The 26,470-nt window shown below is 41.2% G+C and overlaps 1 protein-coding gene across 5 annotated transcripts in view; it reads right to left on the reverse strand.

The window, feature by feature from the left end:
• Window positions 1–24,065, reverse strand: part of WDTC1 (WD and tetratricopeptide repeats 1) — a 62,958-nt gene extending 38,893 nt beyond the window's left edge. For all 5 annotated transcript variants that reach the window (XM_072827608.1, XM_072827605.1, XM_072827607.1 and 2 more), the window contains exons 1-3: window positions 23,750–24,065; window positions 6,484–6,631; window positions 4,445–4,528 (exon numbers count right to left, since the gene is read on the reverse strand). In XM_072827608.1, the coding sequence (XP_072683709.1) occupies window positions 4,445–4,528; window positions 6,484–6,531 (132 nt within the window). In that variant the 5' untranslated portion in view covers window positions 6,532–6,631; window positions 23,750–24,065. The remainder of the gene's footprint in view (window positions 1–4,444; window positions 4,529–6,483; window positions 6,632–23,749) is intronic.
• Between the last annotated feature and the right edge of the window lie 2,405 nt (window positions 24,066–26,470).

Genomic DNA, 26,470 nt, shown 5'->3' on the forward strand with positions numbered 1-26,470 from the left:
CCAATCACTATGCTGCTTACTGCTCCCAAATCAACATTTCCAGTATATACCTCTATCTTAAGCTCAGACCCAAGTATTCCAACTACTTATCCAGAAAGCACCAAATAACACACAGCATACAGCTCCAGAACATCCATACTGAGCTTGTTATCTTTCCCCTCAAACCTATTCCTTTTCCAGTGATCTCTAACTTAGTGAATGATACTACATGTCAGGCAAGCCAGAAACTTGATCTTCACTCTTGACTCCCCCTTTCCTAACTTTTCATATCAAGTCACCAAGAATTCTGTTTATTCTATCTCTTAAATGACTTTTTTAAAGATTTATTTATTTATTCATGAGAGAGACTGAGAGAGAGAGGCAGAGACACAGGCAGAGGGAGAAGCAGGCTCCATGCAGGGAGCCCAACGTGGGACTCGATCCCGGGTCTCCAGGATCAGACCCTGGGATCAGTTTAGAAGGCGGCGCTAAACTGCTGAGCCACCTGGGCTGCCCCAAGTTAATACATTTTAAATGAAAAGTATATATATTTTCTAAGACAAAAGAATTTAATGAAAAGAGAGGCATTGCTTTACATAACGTCTAGCTTAATGGAAGGTAACTGGGTTCTCATATCTATTTTTGTATTGTCTGCTGCAATATGTTATTTTGGTTGATTGGAGTATATAATGAAAATACAGCATCACAAAGATAAGTAGTTGCAATAGGGAGGAGTATTTTAATACCTTTTTCAGATAATTCTAGATATCCTTCTTTGATACTGCACCAAAACTCCACAAGTAATGGTTTCTTAAGTTAGAGTGTAGAATCTGAAACCATATAAATGAACTATTGGTACCCTGCTATGTTAAAATGCCTTGGTCTAGTACATATTATGCATAGGTCTTTTTTTTATGCATAGGTCTTTTAAACATGTATGAGTCTGTTACACCATACATTTGTCATTTTGGAAACAGTGACTCACTGAATTTAAAGATCTTCAATGTTAACATTCATTATACATTATTACCACAGATCCTGTCAAAAAACCCTTTTAAGTATCGAGAAGTTATCAAGCTCATTGCAGCAGATACAAGTTTTCTTATATTTTATTTTTTGTTTTTTGTTTTTTTCCCTAGATGTTCAAGTTTTATCCTTAGCAACAAATACTGTCAGTTGTTTTTCTTGAATTAACTGCTCAGTTCACTTATTTTTAAGAAAAGTACACCAAATACTCATATTTGAATAACCAGTTTTTGTCTGGTTCTTTCAGATAGTAGTACTTCATGAAAAAAGTGGTTGGTTGGGCTTGCAACTCAAACAATTGCACCAGTGCTCTTTCCTCAAGACAACCATCATAGTGCAGTGTGCAGCAGTAGTACTTTATGGGTACTTCCCAGCCCCAATACAGACTACTAAAGAGATGTGTACGTAAGGGTTGAGATTTTTTTTCATAAGGTGTTTTTAAAAAATTTTTATTTATTTATTCATGAGAATAACAGAGAGACAGAGAGATAGATAGAGAGGCAGAGACATAGGGAGAGGGAGAAGCAGGCTCCACGCAGGGAGCCCGATGTGGGACTTGATCCCGGGACTTCAGGATTATGCCATGGGCCAAAGGCAGGGGCCAAACCACTGAGCCACCCAGGGATCTCCAAGGATTGAGATTTAATAAAACTAGTAATTTTTACTGCTTCACATCAAGGACATTTTAAGTAAAACCTGTTTTGTTTTGTTACTGCAAATGCATGGCTTTAATTAGTCAATGACAATTTGGTGCTCTTTGCTTTAATTCATGCTAAGATAAATAAATGTATTAAAAATGATGTTTTCAGGGTGCCAGGTAGCTCAGTTGGTTAAGCATCTGCCTTCAGCTCATATCATGATCTCAGGGTCCTGGGTTTGAGCTGTGCATCAGGCTCTCTGCTCAGTGGGAAGTCTGCTTCTCCCTCTCCCTCTGTGCTCTCTCAATTAAGTAAATAAATAAAATCTTTTTAAAAAATTATGTTTTCAAATAATTTTTTAGAAATATGGGAAAGCAATCATGATAGAAAAGTATAAAAGAGTTTACCAAATTGTTTAAATGGTACAAGTCCCATTTTGTGGGCAAAAAAAATTTATATAAGCATGGGAAAAAAATGAAAGACTTAATCATAATTGTTATCACTGAACTAGCTCTCTATGATCCAGGCACTGTGTTAGTGCTTCACACAAATCTCATTTAATCAACACAACAATTCTCAGTTACTGCTCTATTTCACAGATCTATTTCACAGATCAGGAAGCTAGGGATAACCTGTACAAGGCCATACAGCTCAAGGAAACAGGTTTTTAAAAATTAATTAATTTATTTATTAAAGGTTTTATTTATTCATGAGAAAGACACACACACACGAGAGAGAGAGAGAGAGAGAGAGAGGGAGGGAGAGAGGCAGAGACACAGGCAGAGGGAGAAGCAGGCTCCATGCAGGGAGCATGACGTGGGACTTGATCCCAGGTCTCCAGGATCAGGCCCTAGGCTGAAGGCGGCCCTAAACCGCTGAGCCACCCAGCTGCCTGGAAACAAGTTTTATTTATTTATTTATTTATTTATTTATTTATTTATTTATTTATTTATTTATTTTTATTTACTTATGATAGTCACAGAGAGAGAGAGAGGCAGAGACACAGGCAGAGGGAGAAGCTGGCTCCATGCACCGGGAGCCCGACGTGGGATTCGATCCTGGGTCTCCAGGATCGCGCCCTGGGCCAAAGGCAGGCGCTAAACCGCTGCGCCACCCAGGGATCCCTGGAAACAAGTTTTAAAACTAAATTTATCCAGCTGTAATACCCATTTCTTAACTAGTATTCTGCTTTATAATGCCCAAAGGCAGCCTACCAAATGTTAATTATATTTATCTCTAAATGATAGAATTTAAAGTAATTTTATTTTCTTCTCTATATTTTTCTATTCCATATTTTCTACTTTGATAATATTTATTACTTCTATAATCAGAAAAATTATAAGTGAAAGTTGTGAAGAATACTTGGTAACATGGAGAAAAGGATTATTATATGTTAAGATCCAAAATTCAATGTAGAGTAGGATTACAATCACGTGAAAATATGCAGGAGATTAAAGGAAGTACACAAAATGCTAATAGTAATTCTATTAGGGACTAAGAAGTAATTTTTATTAATTTTTATCTTTTCAAGATTATTATTAATGTAGTTATTTTTTTTAAAGATTTTATTTATTTATTCATGAGATACACACAGAGAGAGAGAGAGAGAGAGAGAGAGGAAGAGACACAGGCAGAGGGAGAAGCAGGCTCCATGCAGGGAGCCTGATGTGGGACTCGATTCCAGGTCTCCAGGATCATGTCCTAGGCCAAAGGTGGTGCTAAACCGCTGAGCCACCTGGGCTGCCCTATTAATGTAGTTATATTTTAAAATGGATTAAAAGTATATAATTAAAAGAAAATAGTAACAATCATCTGTAAGTCGCACTACCTCGAGATAACACTTGTGAACATTCAAAAAATTTCTGTCTAGTCTTCTTCTAAGATCAACATGATCATTTATAAACACTAACTTGAAGGAAGCAAAGAGAATTCTAACTCAACCTGCAGATAACACTAAGTTGGACAGGACAGCTAAAAGTTGGATTAAAAACATGATTTATGGGGCCTCTGGGTGGCTCAGTCAGTTAAATGTTTGCCTTCAGCTCAAGTCATGATCCCGGGATCCCGGGATCAAGCCCGTTGTCAGGCTCCCTGCTCAGTGAGGAGCCTGCTTCTCCCTCTCCCCGCTGCTGGTGTTCTCTCTTGCTCTCTGTGTGGCTATCTCTGTGCTATCTATGCCTGTCTCTCTCAAATAAATTAAAATCTTAAAAAACAAACAAACAAACAAACATGATCTGGAGGAAGGAAAGGGACTGGAACTAACATTATGGAGTGTCTCTGTGTTAGACATAATGAAAAAAACTGAACTTCTGGACAGAAGACCTGGCTCTCCATGGACTGGACAACATTGGAAAAGGTGTTGGACCTTTCTAAACTTTGTTTTTAAAGACCCATTCCCTATATACCTCCTCACAACATTACTTTGAAGCTAGAATGAGAAAGCGTGTGTGTGTGTGTGTGTGTATGTAAAAACACTATGTAAACTCTAACTTCCTCTGCAAAGGTAAGATTATTGTCCATGCCAATAGTAAAAACAGTGGTATGCCTTTCAACAATCTTTTTTTTCCAAGCACAAAGCAAATAATATGATCAAAAAACAATTTCTGTGTGACCATGCCAATCACTAACTTTGATTCACCTGCCTATATTTACCTGCCTAATAAAACTGCTGGAAAGGAGAGGTAACCATCAGATATGACCTGCAGAGAAAATCTTGTTTATGCCTTGATTAATGCAGAAGATTACAGACAGAGAATGGAGAGCCGGCTATCTGCACCTAGGATGCAAACTGGATTTCTTACCTGTAGCTCTGCTTCCAGGCCCAGCCGTCTGATAAAGGGGTCAGTGACATGGTAGCGCCGCTCAAAGCTCAGGGCACCTCGCTCCTGGGGAACAAAAACAAACTCACAGTTTCATTAATTCAATCCAACATGACTTATGATGTGCCTGTTATGTATCCAGCACTGTGCTGGGCACCACAGGAGTTATGAAATGTAACAAGAAGTTGGCCTGTAGGAGCCTGCACTATACTTGAGCAGGGATTATAGAGAATAATAAAAGACTGTAAAATTAAGCACTAAATTGTGCTTGTTGGGTTACAAAAAAAAGGGAAGAAGAAGAAGAAGAAGAAGGAGAAGGAGGAGGAGGAGGAGGAAGAGAAGGAGAAGGAGAAGGAGAAGGAGAAGGAGAAGGAGAAGGAGAAGGAGAAGGAGAAGAAGAAGAAGAAGAAGGAAGAGGAGGAGGAGGAGGAGGAGGAGGAGGAGGAGGAGGAGAAAGAAGAAGAAAGAAGAAAGAAGAATAAAATTGAAAACAACAAACAGGGACACCTGGGTGGCTCAGTGGTTGAGCACCTGTGTTTGGCTCAAGTCATGATCCAGGTGTCCTGGGATCAAGTCCTGCATCAGGCTTCCTGCAGAAAGCCTGCTTCTGCCTCTGTCTCTGCCTCTCTCTCTGTATCTCTCATGAATAAATAAATAAAATCTTAAAAAAAAAAAAGAAAACAACAAATAGAGTTTCCATTTTTAGGTTAGAGAGGGTGGGCATCATTTTTAGGACACATATTGTGGGGGATATTCAAAGAAAATAAATAACTTGCATGGTTCCTCCAACTCTATGATTCTATGCCTCTAGGAAATGATCCTAGCCCTTGAGGGTCATCCATGCTAATGAAATTACAAAAAAAACCCACAAATGGACAAAGCTCCCAAAGAATTCAGGGATGCAGGGAAAAACACATGAAACATAGATTGTTGTGTACCAAGTACATGGCTCATGTAGAGGCATACACTCAATCCTTTTTGATGATGATCACAGCTTATGCTGCATGCCACTTAATTTTTAAAAGATTTTTTAAAAAGATTTTTATTTATTTATTCATAAGAGACACAGTGAGAGAGAGAGAGAGAGAGGCAGAGATATAGGCTGAGGGAGAAGCAGGCTCCCTGCAAGGAGTCCGATGTGGGACTTGATCCCGGGATCATGCCCTGGGCCAAAGGCAGACACTCAACCACTGAGCCACCCAGGCGTCCCTAAAAGATTTTTAATTAAAAAAAAATTTTAGCACTTAAAACCTTTTCAAAGAACTTCCTCATGTTCTTTCAGATTTCACTCTCTATGATCAGCCTAAAGACAGACATTATTATCATTTAACAACAGAAAACACAGGGAGGTAATTGACTCAAGTCTTATAGGTAATTAGGTCAGTGGTGAGATTAAGCTCCTGACCCCAGCTTGGATCTCTTACTACAGCAGCATATCATGTCTTGCTGGAAACTCTTCCATTAAATCCCTGCGCTCCTTTACTGTGGGTTTCTCTGACAAAGCCTGGGCAACCTTGCTAAATAAACTTGACTGCCTGTCATCCATTCATCTCACAGAATGTACAAACTGCACAAGTCAGGTGCAGGAGACCCTTAAAGAAATGGAAGAGTCTATGTGAACTGGGACTAAGACTCTTCCAGGCTCTGTTACATGCACAACTTAGCAGGTGGAGCAACACGAAGATGCCATATTTTCTCCTGCTGCACCCCCACACACACCTATATATGCACACATGGCTGTGTATACACATGCACAACACACTGATGGCTCCCTTCTCTCACCAGCCTCCATTAATTTCAGCAGGTACACAGCATGGGGACAGAGGAGTCTCCATGATTTCCCTGTTCTTGGGGAAAAGATGGGAGTCAAGAGACCTTCATTCTAGTCCTGGGTCTGCCACTAACTAGTTGTGTGACTTCAAGCAAGTCACCAACTCCAAACCTCAGTTTCTTCAGCTGTAAAATGAATCTGTTAGGAAGAAAGGACCTCATGCTCTGGTTCAAAGGTCTAAGCTGCTTACCTTGATCTGCCTACGGATGAGGTCTCTAGTTATGTTGACTTTTGCCATCTTCTCTTAATGGATTCAACAGCAGGAAGCTATAGAAGGATCTTCAGGACCCTTGAGCATTCCAGCCAAGCCCAGGTCCACAAGACACACATTTAATTACCTGGGGAAAAAAATCATCAAACCCTGAGGAATGGAATAAGGTGGCTTCAGAGTTCTGGTTCCATCCCTAAAACAGCCCACCAGCCTACCTAGTGAACTGGCTACTGCCTGTGATTTAGGACACAGTGGGCTGGCCCTGCTGCCTAGCGTTGAAGAACCTCTGGAAGGTGAAAGGGTGGTGTGTGTGTGTGTGTGTGTGTGTGTGTGTGTGTGTGGTGGGGGAGACAATGACTCAGAGCCACAGGAAGTATGGAACAAACACTGACGGAGTCATGTATGCTTCACCAGAAAATGGAGGGCTGGGTAGCAGTAAGAAGGATGGTGGGAGCATATCCTGAAAATAAGAACAAGGCATGCAGCAAGAAAGATTCAAATTTCACTTGTTCACTATGCATCTGTGGCAACCAGTCTTCTCATTATATTTTGAATCCCTGACCCTCATCTTGGTTCTTTCTAAAACCAAATCAGTATCAATAGAGAGTACTCAACCCTCTAACAGATTCAGAGAATCAAAGAGTGGACAGAAAATGTAAAGGTAGTTATGGCTAAGATCCAATCTAATAAAGAAATCCCTCTTCAACATCCTGGTAGGTAGGCTTTCAGTCTCACTCACCTCTTGAACCAACTTATTTCTTTGTAATAAACTATGATGGTTAGAAAGATCTACTAATCTCATTTATGATAACTTACCATTAGAAAATGCAAAAATACAAGAAATACAAAAGTTCTATACCCAAGCATATTCATTACAGATTTTGTTTTATTTTATTTTTATTTTTAAGTAGGCTCCATGCCCAACACAGGGCTCAAACTCAGGACCCTGAGATCAAGAGTCTCATGTTCTACCAACCAAGTACCCCTATCATAGACTTTATTAAAAAAAAAAATTTAAAGTGCCCAAATTTCCAATTATAGAGGAATGGCTCAGCAATGTATAGCCATATGATATTAAGCAGCATTAGAAATGCTGCTTATGAAGGAAAAATGCTTATATCACACCAAATGTTTATATGATAACATGATTTTAAATACTATTATTAAAGCTATGTTGAAAAAAGGAAATATAAAATAATAATAGCCATCTTTGAAGAGTAGTGCGATTTTTTTCCTTCTGTTTTTGATATTTTCAACTTTTTCCTACAAAAGCACATTAATATTGCAATCGAGGGAAAACGCTAGAGGAAAAAAAAAACACTAGGCTTTAAAGGAAAGTTCTGCCTCCTGTTATTTCCAACTTTTGGTCTTGGTTGTACCAATGAAGCCACATAGAAGGTCTGGTCTTTCTTCCCCATTATAGCCCTCTGTGCTGTGATGATGGCTTTCAGGACCCACCAAGCTTCTCTGCCAACCCTCCCAAGCCAGCAGGATTCTCAAGACTGCTTCTGGATCTCCTGGCCCTGGTTTTCCATCAGCTGCCCTCCTACAGATTCCTAGCACACCCTCCTGAAATCACTCTCCACCTGACCTGTAAGCAGACTCCTTTTCCTTTGGCATTTAATCACAAAAGAAACTATATAAACACTGTATCATTGCAAATTTTCTTCTTTAGCATTAGGCACACAGTAGGGCAATAAAAATCTTACTGATTAGATGTTCCCACTCAGACCAAGTTCTTTGGGACTTATGTCTCCATGATCTATTTTGGGATCATAAACTCTTAAAAGGGCAAGAGCCTTCCCTCACAATGTGGGAGCCACTCAGTATTGCATCTTAGTGAGGATTACCAGGGAGATATGGAAGTCACTGGCATTGTTTAGAATCATAAAACCTGTGAACATGAAGAACACCTAGGGATGCCAACTGAAAACTATGGTTTCATGATAACTTTTCCAGGGGTACCTGGCCAACAAATTAAAAATGTGAATTTGGATAGATTAGCATAAACTAATGCTGGCCTGCAATTATGTTTATGGCTATGGTTTGTGATACAATGGTCAACCTCCCCATCTTCCAAACAACAACAACAACAACAACAACAACAGTAATTTCCCCCACAATAACCAAGAATATACGGTGAGATCTATCAGAATGGAAAGAACACCAAAATCAGTGAGTATATCTGGTATTAAGTAAGCTATGCAGCCTTGGTCAAGTCTGTCTCTCCACATAGGCTCTTATTCCTGTGTCTCACAGGCACAGGAAGAACTAGGACAAACACCGAAAGGGCCACACGTGCTTCAGCCTCAACGCTTTTTTTCTTGGAAGATTACTAAAAAGGCCAAATGATATAATGTAGGTACAAGTTTTTTCTTTAATTTTATTCTTAGAATAATATACTATTATCTGCTAAGAAATAGCAAGTTGCCAAATATACCCTTACTATGTACCAGGAATTGTGCTAAGGGCTTAATATACACAGACACATCAACCTCAGACCTTAAGTAGGATCTGGTATCAAAGAATCAGAGGACCATGGAGAGTCCATGCTGGCAGCAAAGTGTGGCTATAGTGGCCGTTAAAGTCCAATCAGCTGGTCATAGTGGTGTAAGCCCTATAAGCGGCAGCAGTGACCTCATGGATTGGTTCTGTGAATGATTTTGGCTGAGAGTCCTGGCTACTACCCAACTTCCCTTGTTCTAGCCCATTCTTCAAGCCTGGCTTTGTGGCCTTCCCTGATATTTTGTTAGTTTCCCTAATAACCTTTCAGTATCAGCCAAAGTTGGTTTCTGTTGCTTACAGCTACAAATCCTGCCTGAAAGAGAAGAACCCTCTCAAAAGATGACACTCAGGTGAAACATGAATGGGAAGAAGTCACAAAGAACTTGGGGAGGGTGCTTTTGAGGAGAAAGAACAACCACTGTTAAAAGAGTACAGGAGAAGACTGGTTCAAAAAGCTTGTATGGTGGATGCTGTTACTATCATGATCTTACAGAACAGGAAACAGAGTCATGGACACGAAACAATTTTCACAATGTCACACAGGTAATAAGTGAAGCTAGAGCAGAGACTCAAACCCAGAGCTATATGTACACTATCACTTTGTATGTATGAATAAATCATGTAATTTCCTAGAGTAATGTTCACTATGATAATATACCATAGGAGTCAACTAAATTGTTACTACTCATTCGTTAATTTTCTTAAAACATTAACTGGGTTTGTACCAAGTATCAGGCACTGCGCTAGACATGGGGGAATACTGACTGGGATGAAAGACACAGCACCCAAGAAAGCAGAAAATCAAAGGCAAGGGACTTTAGCTAAGATTGGTGTGTGTTTACAAAAATGAAAAGGTGGGACGCCTGGGTGGCTCAGTGGTTGAGCGTCTGCCTTTGGCTCAGGGTGTGATCTGGGTCCGGGAATCAAGTCCTACATCGGGCTCCCTGTGAGGAGCCTGATTCTCCCTCTGTCTATCTCTGCTTCTCTCTGTGTCTCTCAGGCATAAATAAATAAAATTAAAAAAAAAAAAACTGAAAGGACGAACAGAAGAGAAAAAACAGAAAACGTAGACACACACACACACAAAAGCCATTACAATTCAGATAAATGGTAAAATGAAAACTGGGATTTAAAACAATATCAGACAGGTAGGCAGAGGTTTAAAAATCAAAAGGTCTAATTTAATAAAACTACTGCTCCATTAGTATTTTGGTAAACACTTCTGATCCCCTCCTAAGAAGAAATGATAGCATATCAGCAGACAGCTCATTCTAGAGCACAGCCCATCTTCACTCCCCTTTCAGGAAACATGGATTCAGTACCTTCTACAAACTTTTTTAGGCAGGCAATCATTAACTGGAAACACTTCTAAGCAGAGATTATTTAAAAGGTTCACAGTAGGAGGGAAATACCCCCATATCTATAAGGGGCATAATTAGTTTCATACTTTGATTCAAAAGTCCCCCAAATACAAATAATAAAATCAATAAAGGAATAGTCATTTGAATATGAAGAAAATTAATCACAGTCAAAATTTAAAAGCATTATTTTAAGGAGTGTCCTAGAATAGTAAATTCCATAAAACAAAGAGAACTCACAGATATAGAATGACATGATGGAGATTTTAGAATTGAAGAAAGGAAGTTATATATTTATGATTAAACACCAGAAAAGACTACATCAAGGGGATTTCTATCTCTGGTGCAGTATGCAAATAATGTGTTCAGTTCTGCCGAGATGCAAAAATACTGAAATAAGTGACTTCAAGAATCCATAAGATAACATTTTCAATGCCTAGTATTCCAGCACCACACGAGACTTTGAAAATACAGCAAAGAACAAGCTAAACACAGACCATTCTCTTCAAGAGCACACAATATAGTTGTCATGAATTGAGTATCAATGGCACCAAGGCTATTGTGACCAGAACACCTTAAAGGGACTGAAAAAGGCCAATTTAACCAAATGACCAAAATGAACAGCTAGGACAGTAAATTCAGAAGGAACAACAAGAATAATAAATTAAATCTTATTTATGCTCATTTACTCATACATCTTAGAAGAAAGCACAAAAATGACAGTGGGGAAAAACAAACTAAACATGGCAGGAGAGCAAGAAAGGGCACTTGGAAATCACAAGCAAAAAACTAGGACTGGGGATCCCTGGGTGGCGCAGCGGTTTGGCGCCTGCCTTTGGCCCAGGGCGCGATCCTGGAGATCCGGGATCGAATCCCACGTCAGGCTCCCGGTACATGGAGCCTGCTTCTCCCTCTGCCTGTGTCTCTGCCTCTCTCTCTCTCTCTGTGACTATCATAAATAAATAAAAATGTAAAAAAAAAAAAAAAAAAAAACTAGGACTGTAACAAACCACAACCAACTTTTAATGTGTATTCTTCATTCTAAGGATAGCACAGTGAACTTATGTTCATCTTAAAGCTCTAATGACATTGAGGACTAATTAGCAGAACAAGAAAGCTCAATAAAAAAAATTTCTCTAGGTAAAGTACAAAGGTTTAGGAACGGCATCTGCTGTCATTGAGGATACTGCAAGCCAACTATAGTTGACAATAACAGAAGGAAGAAGGAAGCCAGCTTCTGGGAGTTGGGAATATGAAAAATATAAAAAATGCCTAAGGCACAGAGGAAAACATATGACATAATGTTAGAGTAAATATGAGCTCCCATGCATATGATATACCTCCCGAAAGGTATATTCTACTCCTAGAGTCTAAAATGCCTAGCATGTCGCCACTTAACCCTATCCCTTCCACAAATTTTTAACTCAGGCTATTGGGAAACTTTCTACCATGGGCAGATCTCTGCTATTACAAAGGAAGTTAATAAGAAATTTCAGTTAACAGCTCAATTTGGAGGAATTAATCTACTTCCTAATGCAAAAGGTACTAGTAATATAATAGCCTGAGGTTAACAGGCCTTAGAACAAAGTACACCTGGCAAAGATAACTCATTTGGAACCAAAGATTGAATGGTAATATCCAAATAAACATGAGGAGCCACCCATATCAGGTGTGCCATAGTCCTTGTTTGGACTCTGGTAGCAGAAAGGGAAGCAAACTTAAAATATTTAGGTACTTGGGCCTCAAATCCAGCCCTCTCTTACCGATTAGTACCTACTTAGGCAAGTTACTCAACCCTTCTGAGTTTCAATTTCCTTATGTGTAAAATGGGGATGCTCATCTACTTAAATTGGTTGTTGGAGGAATAAATGATAAAATATATATGAAGGTACAGGTACAAATAGTACCTGGATTACAGTAGGTGCTCAACAGATGTTATTAGCCAAATCTGAATTCTAGTAAGACTTGATAGCTTCTGATCTATGCTCAGAAGTGGTGTGGTTACATTTCTCCCTTACTTTCTTTTCTACCAGAGAGACAAAGCTGATATTGAGGACTCCATTGTAGGCTGATGGGGCACAGGGAGTGTGATGTCTTTCTCACCTCTGCTAGTTTAGAATTGCAAGATCAGGAGGAAAAAGGTGACTTTGTTAAAAACAAAGTAACTCCATACAACAGTGTGTACAAGAAGGGTTATAGTAGGATTATTCATAATAGCTAAAAGGCAGACACCCAAATGCCCATCAAATGATGAATGGATAAACAAAATGTCGTATATCTATACAATGCAATGTTATCTGGCCATAAGAAGCAATGAAGAACTGATACATGTTACAACATGGATGAAACTTAAAGACCTTATGCTAAGTGAACGAAGGCCACATGTTGTATATAGCTTTCTCCTGCTATCCAAAAGTAAATCGTTCCTATGAAACCTATCCTAAGGTGCAGTGACATAACGTGAAAAGGCAGTTACCATTAGTTTATATGGAAAATTTTTTGAGCATTCCCAAACCAAAAAATAACCTCTCTTAGGCTTTTTCTGGTATCACCTTGCTAATGGATGAACAAAATAAATGAAGATAAAGCACAGAGGCTCAAAGACACAGTTCAAAGCAATGGTGTCTTGATGCCGAATGTAGTTCCCAGGGGAGAAGCTGGAAAGTGCCACCCTCGCTGCTCAGGGTGTGCACTGCCTCTATAATGGGCTCACAGCAAAACAAATGCTGAACACTATATCCAATTTTCATCCTTTTCATAAAAGCAAAAATCCTCTTTAGATTTCCTTTGGTTAGCAAAAACAGGTGCTAATGTAGGTCTTTCACAAAGTGAAGTGGCATAATGTGAACTTTCAAGAATTGAGGATGCCTGTAATTCCATTTACATGCAATGCCTAGAATAGGCAAATCCATAGAAATAGAAAGTAGATTTGTGGTTTCTTGGGGCTAGAGGGATGGAGGATAGAGTAGTGATAGCTAAAGGATAGGTGTTTTTTTTAATTGAAGTGAAATTAATATAATATAAAATTAACCATTTTAAAGTGTACAACTCAGTGATATTTAGTACACTCACAATTTTATGCAACCATCACCTCTAGGTAGTTCCAAAACATTTCCATTGCACCAAATGAAAATCTCATAATTATTAAGAAGTCAGTCCTTCTTCCTTCCTCACTGCCCCCACCCGCCATCTGGCAACCACCAATTAACTTTCTACATCTATGAATTTACCTATTCTAGAATTTTTATATAAATAAACTCCTACAATATGTGGCCTTTTGAGACTGGCTTCTTTCACTTAGCATAATATTTTAAGGTCCATCCATCTTGTAACATGTATCATCAGTACTTCATTCCTTTTTATGGTGGAATACTGTTCCATTGCACTGCTATATCACATACTGTTTATCCACTTGGGGCATTGCAAATAGTTGCTGTTATGAACATTCATATACAAGTATCTGACTACCTGTTTTCAATTCTTTAGTGTATGTACCTTGGAGCGCAATTGCTGAGTCATATGGTAATACTATATTTAACTTTTTGAGGAATGGACAAATTGTTTTCCATAGCAGCTGCACCATTTTGCAATTTCACCAGCAATGTACAAGATTCCAATTTCTCCACATTCTTATCAATGCTTGCTTTAAAAAAATTATTTATAGCTACCCTAGTGGGTATGAAGTGATATTTCATTGTGACTTGATGTTTCTTTGTGAGGTAATGAATATAATAAATATGTCCTAAAATTAACTGGTGATTGTTGCGCACATCTGTGAGAACACTAAAAACCACCTAATTGTACACTTTAAACAGGTGAATTGTATGGTATATAAATTATATCCCATTGAAGTTATTATATTTTTAAAAAGGAACTACTGATACAGGTAACAATATGGATGAATCTCATGGATTCTGAGCAAAAGAAGCCAGATATAAAAAAAGTACATACTGGGGGCGCCTGGGTGGCTCAGCTGGTTGAATATCTGATTCTTGATTTCAGCTCAGGTCGTGATCTCAGGGTCATGGGATCAAGCCCCATGTAGGGCTCTGTACTCAGCGCAAGAGTCTGTTTATCCCTTTCCCTCTGCTCCTCCCTCACTCGCACTCTCTAATAAATAAATAAAATCTTTTTAAAAAGCACATACTGGGATCCCTGGGTGGCGCAGCGGTTTAGCGCCTGCCTTTGGCCCAGGGCGCGATCCTGGCGACCCGGGATCGAATCCCATGTCGGGCTCCCAGTGCATGGAGCCTGCTTCTCCCTCTGCCTGTGTCTCTGCCTCTCTCTCTCTCACTGTGTGCCTATCATAAATTAAAAAAAAAAAAAAGCACATACTGTACAATCCCCTTTACAGTTGACTCTTGAACAACACAATATGAAAATGTGAAATTTTGGGTCCACTTATATGTGGATTCTTTTCAATAAATACTGTATAGTACTATAAATGTATTTTTCTTCCTTATGATTTTCTTAACAAATTTTCTCTCTAGTTTACTTTATTATAAGAATATAGTACATAATACATGTAACATACAAAATATGTTGTCAACTGTTATTGGTAAGGCTTCTGGTGAACAGCAGGCTATTAGTAGCTAAATTTTGGGGGAGTCAAAAGTTATATGTGAATTTTTGACCGCATGGAGGGGTGTCAGGGTTGATGCCCCTAACTCCCACATCGTTCAAGAGTCAACTGCATATGAAGTTCTAGAATTGACAAAAATTCAGTGGAAAAAAACAAAAAGGTGCTGCTTGGGTGGAGATTGACAAGGTAAGGACACCTGAAACTTTCTAGAGTGACGGGCTCTCTCTATATATTGATAGGAACATGGTTACATGGGTATTTGGGGTATGGGTTACATGAGTATAACCATTTGTCAAAATAGCACAATCAAGATTAGTGAATTTTAATGTTTGGAAATCTTACTTAAAAATAGAATGGAGGTGGAAAGCAGAGGAGATATAGATAAAACAAGAATGACAGAATACTGACAGTTATTGAAATAGGAGGACAGATATATGGGGGTTCAATATTGTTTACTTCATAAAATTTGAAATTCTAATAAAGTCCTTTTTTAAAGAAAGTATTTATTTATTTTAGAGAAAGAGAGAGTACATGAGCAAGAGGGGCAGAGGGGGAGAATCTAAAGCAGACTCCTCACTGAGTAGGGAGCCCAATGTGGGGCTCAATCTCACAACCCTGAGATCATGACTTGAGCCAAAACCAAGAGTCAGATGCTTAACCGACTGTGCCACTTAGGTGCCCCTCTCATAAGTCCTTTTAAAATTCTTTTTTCCTATTACAGAATCATTCAAAACATGGAAGACTGATTAATAAAATAGAAAACCATTCATATATAGTTTTAAAAAATCAGGTTTAGGACATATCTATGGCCATCTTAGCCTTGGAGAAAAAGAAAAGACACACCAAAAGTGTACATCTCTCCAGTGTTACAACAAAAAGAATATGCATCAAAAATGTGCCAGTGGTCTTCTCTCTGGTAAGACAACAGGTGATATATATATATATTTGTGTGTGTGTTCCTCTGTACTTACCAAGTATTCTATCGTGAACATTTATTGTTTTTATAATAATATAGAAATAGCTATTAGGAAAAAGCTTCGAACTGAAAGAAACTGGAGTCTGAACCGGGGTCTACTATACACTAGGTTGTGTGATTTTGGGTAAAACTATTTACCTTTTAAGCTCCTGGGTTGTTTGTTTGTTTTTACATGTAGATATATGTAATAATATCTACTTCATAGGGTTATTGGGAACATTAATGAGATAATGCATTATAAAACACTTAGCATAATGCCTGGCAAGTGCTCAAGAAATACTGGATATTTTTCACCTGTTACATGAAGATATATTATATAATAGCACCTACCTCAGTTGTGAGGATTATATGGGATAACTGGCACATTGTAAATACTGTAAATACTTATTAAGTATGAATGATAGTATTACTTGCAATAAGAAAAAAACTGTTTAAGAGAAGCCTCCTCTTGGGGTGCCTGGATGGCTCAGTCAGTTAAGCATCTCACTTGATTTCAGCTCAGGTCATGATCTCAGGGTTGTAAGACTGAGCCTCATGTTGGGCTACACATGGCTTGGAGCCTGCTTAAGATTCTCTCTACCTCTCCCTCTCTCCGCCCCTCTCTCTCTCTCTTAAAGGGGGGGGGGGGAAGAAGACAGGCCTCTTCTCAAAAAGTTAAACATAGAGTCACCATATGACCCAGAAATTCCACTCCTAGGTATAACCCAAGAAAAACGAAAACATATGTCTACACAAAAACTCACAAATGAATGTTCATAGCCCCAAAGTAGAAACAACCCAAATGTCCACCAGTGGATAAATGTCCACAAATGGCTAAGTAAAAGGTGATATATCCACATAATGGAATATTAATCAGCTATAAAAAGGAATGAAGCACTGATTCATGCTACAATGGAATGAAATTTGAAAACACTGTTATTTGAAAGAAGTCACAAAAGGCCACTAATATTATATGAATCCATTTATATGAAACGTCAAGAATAGCAAAAGCTGCAGAGACTGAGAGTAGATTAGTGGTTGCTTGGAACTGAGGAAGAAGATGGGAGTGATTGGGGTGGTGATGATATAGCTAAAGGGTATGGGTTTCTTCGGGGCATGATGAAAATGTTCTGGAATTTTTTTTGTTGTTGTTGTTCTGGAATTAGATAGTGGTGATGGTTATACAACTTTGTGGATATATTAACAAGTGCAGAATTGAACACATTAAAAGGGTAGATTTTATGGCATGTGAATTATATCTCAATTACAAAGTCCCCAAAACCATTTCTTCTTTTCTCTGCCTCAAAATCAGAACTTATGAAAATTTAGTTCTCACCCTTTCCTTCTATCTCCTGCCTTGAACTATAATTATTTTTGTAGCTTCTTGAAGAGACTAAAAGCATCCTGAGGGTCAGCTCTTCATCTGATTCATCTACTGACCTTCCTAGGTCTCCAAGGAGTGATGTGGGCTTAGCAGGTGCCAATAAGTACTTGCTGAATGAATGACTGCATGACTATCTTGCAATACATACAGTGCTTTATACCCATCAGAGTGCTTTTGTTCCTTCTTTTAACTTGAACTTCACAACAATCCTGTAAGGAAGTTAGAAAGCTATCATCACCCCTTTTAACAAAGGAGAACTGAGGCAGAGTGCTGTGTGGTACTGAGGAATAAGCACTGGACCAGGATCTAGGGTCTTGTGCTCCAGGCTAGGCTCTGCCTCTAACTGGCTGAAGGACCCCATGTGAGGCATTTCATTGTCTCAGCCTATTTCCCTATCTGCAAAATGAGAGGCACTCTGTGATGAGCTATAAAACCTCTTCCCATGATTCTAAAGATACACTGCTAGTAGCAGTAGAGTGGAGATGGAACCTCAGTTATCTGTATTCTTTTTCCTCTGGACATGCTGCCTCCCACTGCAGAAAAATGCCCCAGCCTGAGTGACCACTGCCCCCCTTTAAACATTCTGAATTATGCGAGAGACATATGCAAGTCCTTTCACTCTATTTGCAGTGGTTTACCTACTGGAGCAACCCTATAGATGACAAAAAAAAAAAAAAAATGCACTTCCAAAGTATAAAGGTCATCGGAAGTAGCACAATAAAATGAAGAGCTGGGCGCTGAGTTCGACAGATTTTGCCACCTATTTTCTGTGTGACTGCATTTCTAAACCTCCGCTTCCTAATCTGCAAAACAAGGATGATAATGCCTACCTTCAGAGTGAAGATCCACACATGTAAGATGCCTGATACCAAGCCTGGTAAAAATATTCAGTGAACATTCAAAGCATTTCATAAGTGTTATCTGACAGATTCCTCATAAACCTATGAGGTAGGCACTATTGTTATCCTCACTTTACAGATGCAGGATCTGAGGCACAGAGAAGTTAATTTGCCCAAAGTTACAGTTATTAAATGGAGAGTCAAACTAGATAGTTTAATTCTAAAACCCAAGTCACTGGCCACTAAATAATAGTTACTATCTTTAATCAGATCTTTTAAAAGATCTAAAAGAAGCTCTTAGCATTCCTTGGTTAAGCTAAGGAATTAAAATCATCTTGACTCTGCCAGTCTCAAACATAAATTTCAAGAATGTGTTTCGGAGTCATGGTTGGCACAAGGGACAGTATCTGGGAAAGTTTTGGTTGATGGGCTAGGCTCATCAGCAAAGCATCTTTGGAAAAGTTTTTTGCCATCTTTGAGGCTCCTGACTCAAATGATTCCATAAAGGGTTGACTAAAGCTTTCTCTATGGAAGTCTATCCTAAGAAATGCTTCACTTTGTGGGAAACTGGATAAAAACTCACTTCGATGGCTTCTCTGCATGAATGGGTTCTGTATTGCCATTTGTGTTTTGTGAAAAATTTTTCTTGATGTTTTCAGAACTTTGCTTTTCAGTGATTACAGCTAATTTATCTGCTTTCTCCTAAAGCCACAATTACCTTAAGGTAATGGAAGGGAACAGAAAGAGAAAACAAAACAGAGCATACTTTGATAATGCTGTCCTCTCTCACTGTATGTATGAGCATCTGCAGTCTTGGATTTTGCCTTTAACCTGCATCTTTCCAAATTCTGCCACTATACAAAGTATGTCTCATAATAAAGCCCCTGAAGTTTCACCCTCTAACTTTCCTCCTAGCAGTAAGGTTAAGGAAAACTAAGCCAATCAATGTGGAAATGCTTCCTTTTCAATTCAATTGCTTACATCCAGATGTCTGACTCAAAAAGGAACCAGGTAAAGCTACTGGACCCAAATACTTAGGGCTCAACTGATGAAGCTCCAAGACCAGAAATGCCTGACTCCCATTCTGAGAAAGTCTCCCTAAAAGGTATATAGTTAAGCAGTTTTGTACTTTCTGAAAACAAAATCTGGGGGCTGTGAACAAGGATAAAATTTTGCCACCATCCTGATCCTAACACTGCCTCAGGGGAGCCCCTGGATAGCTACCTGGGTAAGGTCTGATCCTGCTCTGCCCCACTCCCCAAGAAAATGGGGTTAATACCTCCCCAGATGCTACAGGGAGGATTAAGGGCTATTATTCTTGACATCCAGCTCTATCAGAGCTCTAGCAATTGTGACCTTGTTCATTCTAAAATCAGACATTAAATATAAAAATGTAAACAGTGATCCCTGAATCTGACTCTCTAGTAGGGTAAGGACTTTCTTCCCACAAGGCCTCTGACACTGCCTCCTAGTCTCCAACCTATTGGCTGAACCCTCCTCTTTCTCAGCCTCAAGTTTTTAAGGTATTAGTCACTAATGCCACAAAGCCCTTCAAAGAGTCAGCAACTATTACAAATAGTACAAAGAATGAACCCCAGAATTCTCAGGGTTTGTCAGGCCTGTATTCACCCTAAAGAAACAAAGTGGTACTCTTTTACCCCAAACCAGGCTCTAAAGGGCAATCAGTGAGGTCTAGTGAAAAGTATTATACCATTTAGTACTCATAAACCCACTGTAAGAAGGTACTGTCACAAATTTCATTTCACATAGGAATAAACTATAGCTCAGAGAAAACAAATGATTTACCCTATGTTACAGAGCTAAGAAGGTACAGACAAAGGTTCGCATATCAGTCCTACTACTACTAGCTGTGTAACCTGTACGTTAGTCTGTTTTTTTTTTTTTTTTAATTTTCTGGAGCCTCAGTTTCCTCATTTGTAAAGTAGGAATAATGATAATTTTTACCTCATAGGGGATCTGAGGGTAAATATTGTAGGGAAAGCATCTAACAAATGGCTGGCACACAGTAAGTATGCAATAAAGGTTAGTTTTTTACAGATCAAAACGACAGGAGTTTGACATCATTTCCATATAAAAACAGGGTGTAGGGATACCTGAGTGGCTCAGCAGTTGAGCTTCTGCCTTCTGCTCTGGGCATGATCCTGAGGTCCCGGGGATCATGTCCTGCAGGGAGCCTGCTTCTCCCTCTGCCTGTCTCTACCTCTCTCTCTCTCTGTCTCTCATGAATAAATAAATAAAATCTTTAAAAAAACAAAACAGGGTTTAAAATACCGAAAGACGGGAGCCTGGGCAGCTCAGTGATTGAACTTCTCCCTTTGGCTCAGGTAGTGATCCTGGGGTCTTGGGATCAAGCAACGCATCAGGCTCCCTGTGGGACTCTCCCTGTGGGACTCTCCCTCTGCAACTCTGATGAATAAATTTTAAAAAAATCTTAAAAAATTAAAATACTGAAAGACTACTTATAGTCCAATTACTTACATAAGTATGAACTCCTCTACCAAATCACTGTAAGAAGTGGCAATGCCTCTGCTTGAATGCCTATGATGATGGATAACTCCTTCCTTCACAAGGTGGCCCATTTTACTTTTATAGAGCCAAATTCTCTCCTATCAAGCCAACCCCTCTTGGAATTTCCATCCCTTGATCCTTGTGCTACCTTCCAGAATCACACAAAGAAAGTCCAGTTCTCTTTCTACAGGACAGTTAAATACTTGAAGGCACATATTGTGTTCTCCCAGGATCTCAGTTTTGGTCCTTCCAGCTCTTCATGTGTCATAGCCCAAAAGGAGACACATGAAGTCTAATGGGCTGCTTGATCCCAGGACCTGAGGATCACTGTCTGAGCCAAAGGGAGAAGTTCAATCACTGAGCTGCCCAGGCTCCCGTCTTTCAGTATTTTAAATCCTGTTTTGTTTTTTTAAAGATTTTATTTATTTATTCATGAGAGAGAGAGAGAGAGAGAGAGAGAGGTAGAGACAGGCAGAGGGAGAAGCAGGCTCCCTGCAGGAGCCTGATGCAGGACATGATCCCCGGACCCCAGGATCATGCCCAGAGCAGAAGGCAGAAGCTCAATTGCTGAGCCACTCAGGTGTCCTTACACCCTGTTTTTATATGGAAATGATGTCAAATTCCCGTCATTTTGATCTGTAAAAAACTAACCTTTATTGCATACTTACTGTGTGCCAGCCATTTGTTAGATGCTTTCCCTTATTTGCTATGTGGCCTTAAGCAAGTTATTTAACCTCTCTGTACTTGTATCTTCATATGTATAACAGGGAAGATGATTTTTGCCTCATATAGGACAGTAATGAGGGCTAAGCTAGATAAAGTAAAACACCACTTAGCACACAGCCCAACATATACCAAGCTCTCAATAAATGCCAGAGTCACTTTTAAGAATGTATTCTAATTAGTAAATATCTCTCAAAGTAAGTAGCCATAATTAAATATTAACACCAAGGGATTGTTTTCTGATGGAAACTGTCAGGGCTTGTGTTTTTAAAGCCTAAGAAGTTATGTGAGTCCCTCTGCAATGGCAGCCCAAAGATGCAGTGGAAAGGAATCAGTGACCCAAAAGAAAGGTAAGTATCACCATACTACATGTTGTCTATGATTCCCTCTTTGAGACCCAGGACTGCACATGTGGACAACATTCCCTAATACAAAAAGGAGAGAAGAAAATAATTAGAGAAAATTTTAAAAATTATTAAAGTCACAGTTCTGGGTCTTTGCAGCATTTGGTCCCTCAAAATCCAAAGACGTTTAACAGAGGGCTTTAAGATCTTCAGTTGTATCCTTTCAGGTCCTAAAGCCTAGGTGTGTGAAAAAAGAACCTAATATGATGTCCCATGAGTCACTACTGAGTTTCTTCTAGCTAGAAAATTTGTCAGTGCATGACAATTCTAAAACCCACAGGTGGCAAATCGCCAATGTTAATATCATCACCATAATCATCACACATACTCTCTTTCTTTTAGTAAGTCCAAGGGAAGGAGTCTCAGGCAGAACTATGGATTGTTGTCCAATTATTCTTCAGAGTTGACCCAAAGCACTACAAATTGAGATGTGGGTTGATCATAAGTGCCCCCAAATAGATAAAAATATCCCAGTATTAAAGCAGCAGGATCATAAACTATGGCAGAAAAGGCTGCTTCCCACCTGCCACTGAAATACAACAACCTGCAATGAAGCTTCATTGTTAAGTCTCAGAGTCAGCCCAAATGAGCCTTTCTAGTTACTCCCTAGTCTGTGCTAGAGGATCCAATTATCATACTCAACAGACAAGATTCAATTCAATCTCTTTAAAAATATAAGAATTACAAGGAAGAATAAGCCAGAACTCAAACCAGAAATAGCCTTAAGTAGTTCCCTCACTTAGTGAAGACACTAGCCACTCAGGAGGGACTGTAAGGTACAGAAAAAGCTTGGTTCAGACCACTGGACAGAACTGTGCCCTAGGCAGAGACTTCCTAATATCTTTGAGTCAGTTGGTGTCCTCTGAATCGTCTTCTTCTCAAAACCGTTTCAGACTTTGTTAAAAGGGAACACTTAACTGCCACTTTACACTGATCATCTACCGCATCCTTGGGAAGAATGGGGAAGTTACAGACACCCTATCAGGTTTCTAAACTCATAAACTTAAGAGGAAAACTTTAAAGTTGCTCTACCACTACCTCAGGAAGTTAAAAAAATAGTCACAGAAGAAAAGGACTTTGAGGAAAATAGTCAAATTAGGCAGTTAGACTTTAGTCATAAGTCTTGATACCTCTTTTCTTAGAGACCCTGGTGGTACACCTGCAGAGGAGAGTCAGAGGTCACTAAGCAAATTCAACCTGGCTGGCAAGGGGGCGTCCCACTGCAGCTTTCAGTGACAAGAATTGGATCCCGCTGGTCGGTTCACAGTCTCTCTTCTATTCCACACTTCCTATTTCCCTTTGAAGTGGGTACTGAATAGCTGGTACCCAAGTAAAGGCCCTCTGTAAGGGCGTTACAGTCGCCCGGAGGGAACACCTTGGCAGAGTTCAGCTTGGTGCCAGGATGGGCCACTGAAGGCATCTGCGGCTGCAAAAAGCCTGACCACGGACGGACACACGGACACACACACTCTCTCAGAGAGAGCGAGCGGGAGGGCAAGAGAGAGAGCGCGAGAGCGAGAGCGAGCGAGACAGAGCGAGAGCAGGAGAGCAGGAAACTAAGAGAGCAGGTCAGGTCAACGTAGCCCTCCCGGCATTTCCACCTGCCCCCTTCTTCCTGAGACCGGCGCCAGATCAGATGTCAAACAAAAACTCCGCAAAAAAAGTCCCGTGATGGGACGACTTCCACCTCTCCGCTGGCAGAGTCTCCCTGGATTCCCAGAGCCTCCCCCCCCACCCACGTCCCGGCCAACCCTCCATCCCACTCCGCCCCCGGCCCACTCTGCCCTTCGCCCCAGCGAGGCCTGCCCCCTCTCGGGACACCCCTGAGCCCCGAGGCTGGCGGCCTCAGGCCCCGGGGCCGGCAGGGCTGCGGGCGGCCCAGAGCGGGCGGCCCGTGTGCTGGGACTGCGGGAGCCGGTTTTCGCTCCGGCGCCCGGCGAGGGCAGGGGGCGGTGGCTACCGGTACCTGTCAGGCCTCTTCCCAGGACCGGCGGCGGCGCAACTTCAGGAGCCCATGTCCGTCCGGGGGGCCCGGCCCCTCTCCCGGGAGGGGGGGGGCGCGGATCCCGGGGAGGGGGCTGGGGGCCCGGGCAGCTCTAGCCCCTTCCCATGCTCCCCGCCCGGCGCCTGGCCGGGGCCGGACAGCGCCTCCGCCCGCCCCTGCGCACCGCCTCACACCCGCGCTCACACACACTCACACTCCCTCGCGCGCTCTCACACACGCACTCCCCTCCCTCCTCCTCCTCTGTTTATCTCCTCCAGCTGTCTGGGGACCCAGGAGAAGCCCGGCACCGCGCCTGCGCCACGCAGTCTCCGCCCCCGCCCCGCGCCTCACAGCCGGCGGCTACGCTACGGAGACGGCGTCCGGCGGCTTCCAGAATGGCTAGCCGGGCCCCTCCCCCGCCCCGCGCGCCCGGTCAACGTCTGCTGCCGGCGGTGCCTACTAACCTGCTAGTGGGGGAGCCCCGCACCGCCGCCACCAATCCGCTCCTGCGCTAACCGGACCGGCAGCCAGTGGGCAGGCGGGAAAGCCGGACTAAGCCCCAAGGCATCCTGGGAGTCGTAGTTTTTCTCCGTGGAAGAGCTCCTGCCGCGTGGGCTCACCCCGCCCAGTTGCCATTAGTTACCCTGACGCACCTCCCACCCCACATCCAAGGAAAATGCTCCCTCATGTGGTTTCTGGGACACCCATCACACTCACCCATTGCCCCTCAGAGCCCGACGGAGTCTCCTAAGAGCTCCACAGAGACTTTTCAGACTGGGGCCCCAGTGCCTCCCTCCCATCCCCCAGAGCCGAGCTTCATCTTACTTCTTCCTGCCCTGGGGGGCTGCTGAAATGGCACATTCCTCACTCTTGCTCCTGGGCCTGAAGGAGGCGGATAAAAGGTAATCAGTCCTACAACCAAGTGGCTTGGACGGGAGCCAGCCACACACACTCTGGAAACTCTCAGCCTGACCGAGAGAGAGAGACGGGGTCCATCTGGGACTAACGGTGGAAGCACTGCTGTTTCCCGCCTCGAAGGAAGAGGCAGTTCCAGCCTAGCGGAGTGCCAAGTCTGATGGAGGAGACACCGTCCTCTCTAAGGAAGTTCCCAAGGTGACAAGGGAGGAGGCATCTTGCCCAACTTCTGAAGGCAGAGACCAGGCCCCACCCATGAGGCGCCTCAAGTCAGAAAAAGAAGATACTGTCATCATCTACTGAGAATGGAAACTTGTCACTCACCCATAGGGTGGGTGCCACTTGTCAGATAACGATAATTAGCTTTTATTTAGCATTTACTGTGTCACCGCTATATGAAGTACAGTTTGTTAGATACTCTTACTGGGTTTTGCAGAAGAGAAAGCTAAGGCACAAAAAGATTAAAAGCAACTTGCCCAGGGTCACATAGCTGACAAGGAACCAAACTGGGATTCAAACCTAGATCTGCATTACTTCAGAGTCTGAGCTTTTTGAAGACTCCCTGTCCCTCCAGTGAGAACCAGGCAGCACCCACTCTCAGGAAGGACTAGACATATTTAGCATCCATAGCGCTTGTTCCGTGTTTATCACTCCACGAGTTGCTTGTTTTTTCTGCTTCTGCTCACATCAAGTGTATAAATTAGTCTGTGAGCTCCCAAAGGGTGATTTCTTCCCATTTGGAGGAGTTAGAACCTACTTGAATTCAGCTTTGTGAAATGTTTTTCTCTTGTAACTGTGGGTCATCTTCCTGATCTCTCCCCCCATAGATGTTCCACTGCATATAAAATATCATAAACTTTGGGACTAGAAGGAAGCTTTGAGATTCTCTCTCCATAGCTCTCCAGGCTCAGGCTGAAACCTGGCTAAGGTCACTGGCTCAATTAAACTGAATAATAACTAACATGTATGGAACACTTACCATGAGGGGTAAGTTCTGTCCTCACAAGTTGCATAGCTAGGAAGAGATACAGTTGGGATTCAAATCCAGATTCTTTGAATCCAGAATTCCCATTTTAAACTCTTGCTCTCTGCTGGCAATATCACAGAGGCTCTTAAAAATACCAACAGAGAAGTGTGGGTGATTTGTCTGTGGCTCCTAGCAGTCTTTGACACATAGTAGATGGTAAATATTTGTTGGCAGAATGAACTTTTGTTGGTGAGGAATGGATGATAGGATAAAGAATATTAATAAGAGCTGGGGGATGCCTAGGTGGCTCAGTCGGGTCTGACTTTGGTTCAGGTTGTGATCTCAGGGTGCTGGCATCGAGCCCCACATTGGGCTCTGCTTGTCCCTCTCCCTCTCACCCCCCCCCCCGCCATCGCTCATTCTCTCTCTCAAATAAATAAAATTTTAAAAAGAAAATAGCTGCAGCTATAGTTAATTGATTATTTTCTACCAGGAGCTCACTTGCCCTCTCATGTACTCTCTTTCTGTTTTCTACATATATGAATATATGCATATATATTATATGTGTATACTGCATATATATACGTGTACATACATATGTATGTATATGTGCATACATTTATCTATGTATACACATACATTCACATACACACTAACTCATTTGATTCCTATAGCTACCTTATGAATTAGGTATTATTCTTACTCCCATTTTCACATAGGAAAGACAGGCTCACAGGAGAATTAAGCTCAGAATCAGGCACCCCTCCCAGCCATAGGTGTTTTTGGATAATTTCAGAGAAAACTTTCTAACCTATGGAGCT

This window comes from Canis lupus, chromosome 5, assembly GCF_048164855.1.
Source record: "Canis lupus baileyi chromosome 5, mCanLup2.hap1, whole genome shotgun sequence".
Taxonomy (NCBI): domain Eukaryota; kingdom Metazoa; phylum Chordata; class Mammalia; order Carnivora; family Canidae; genus Canis; species Canis lupus.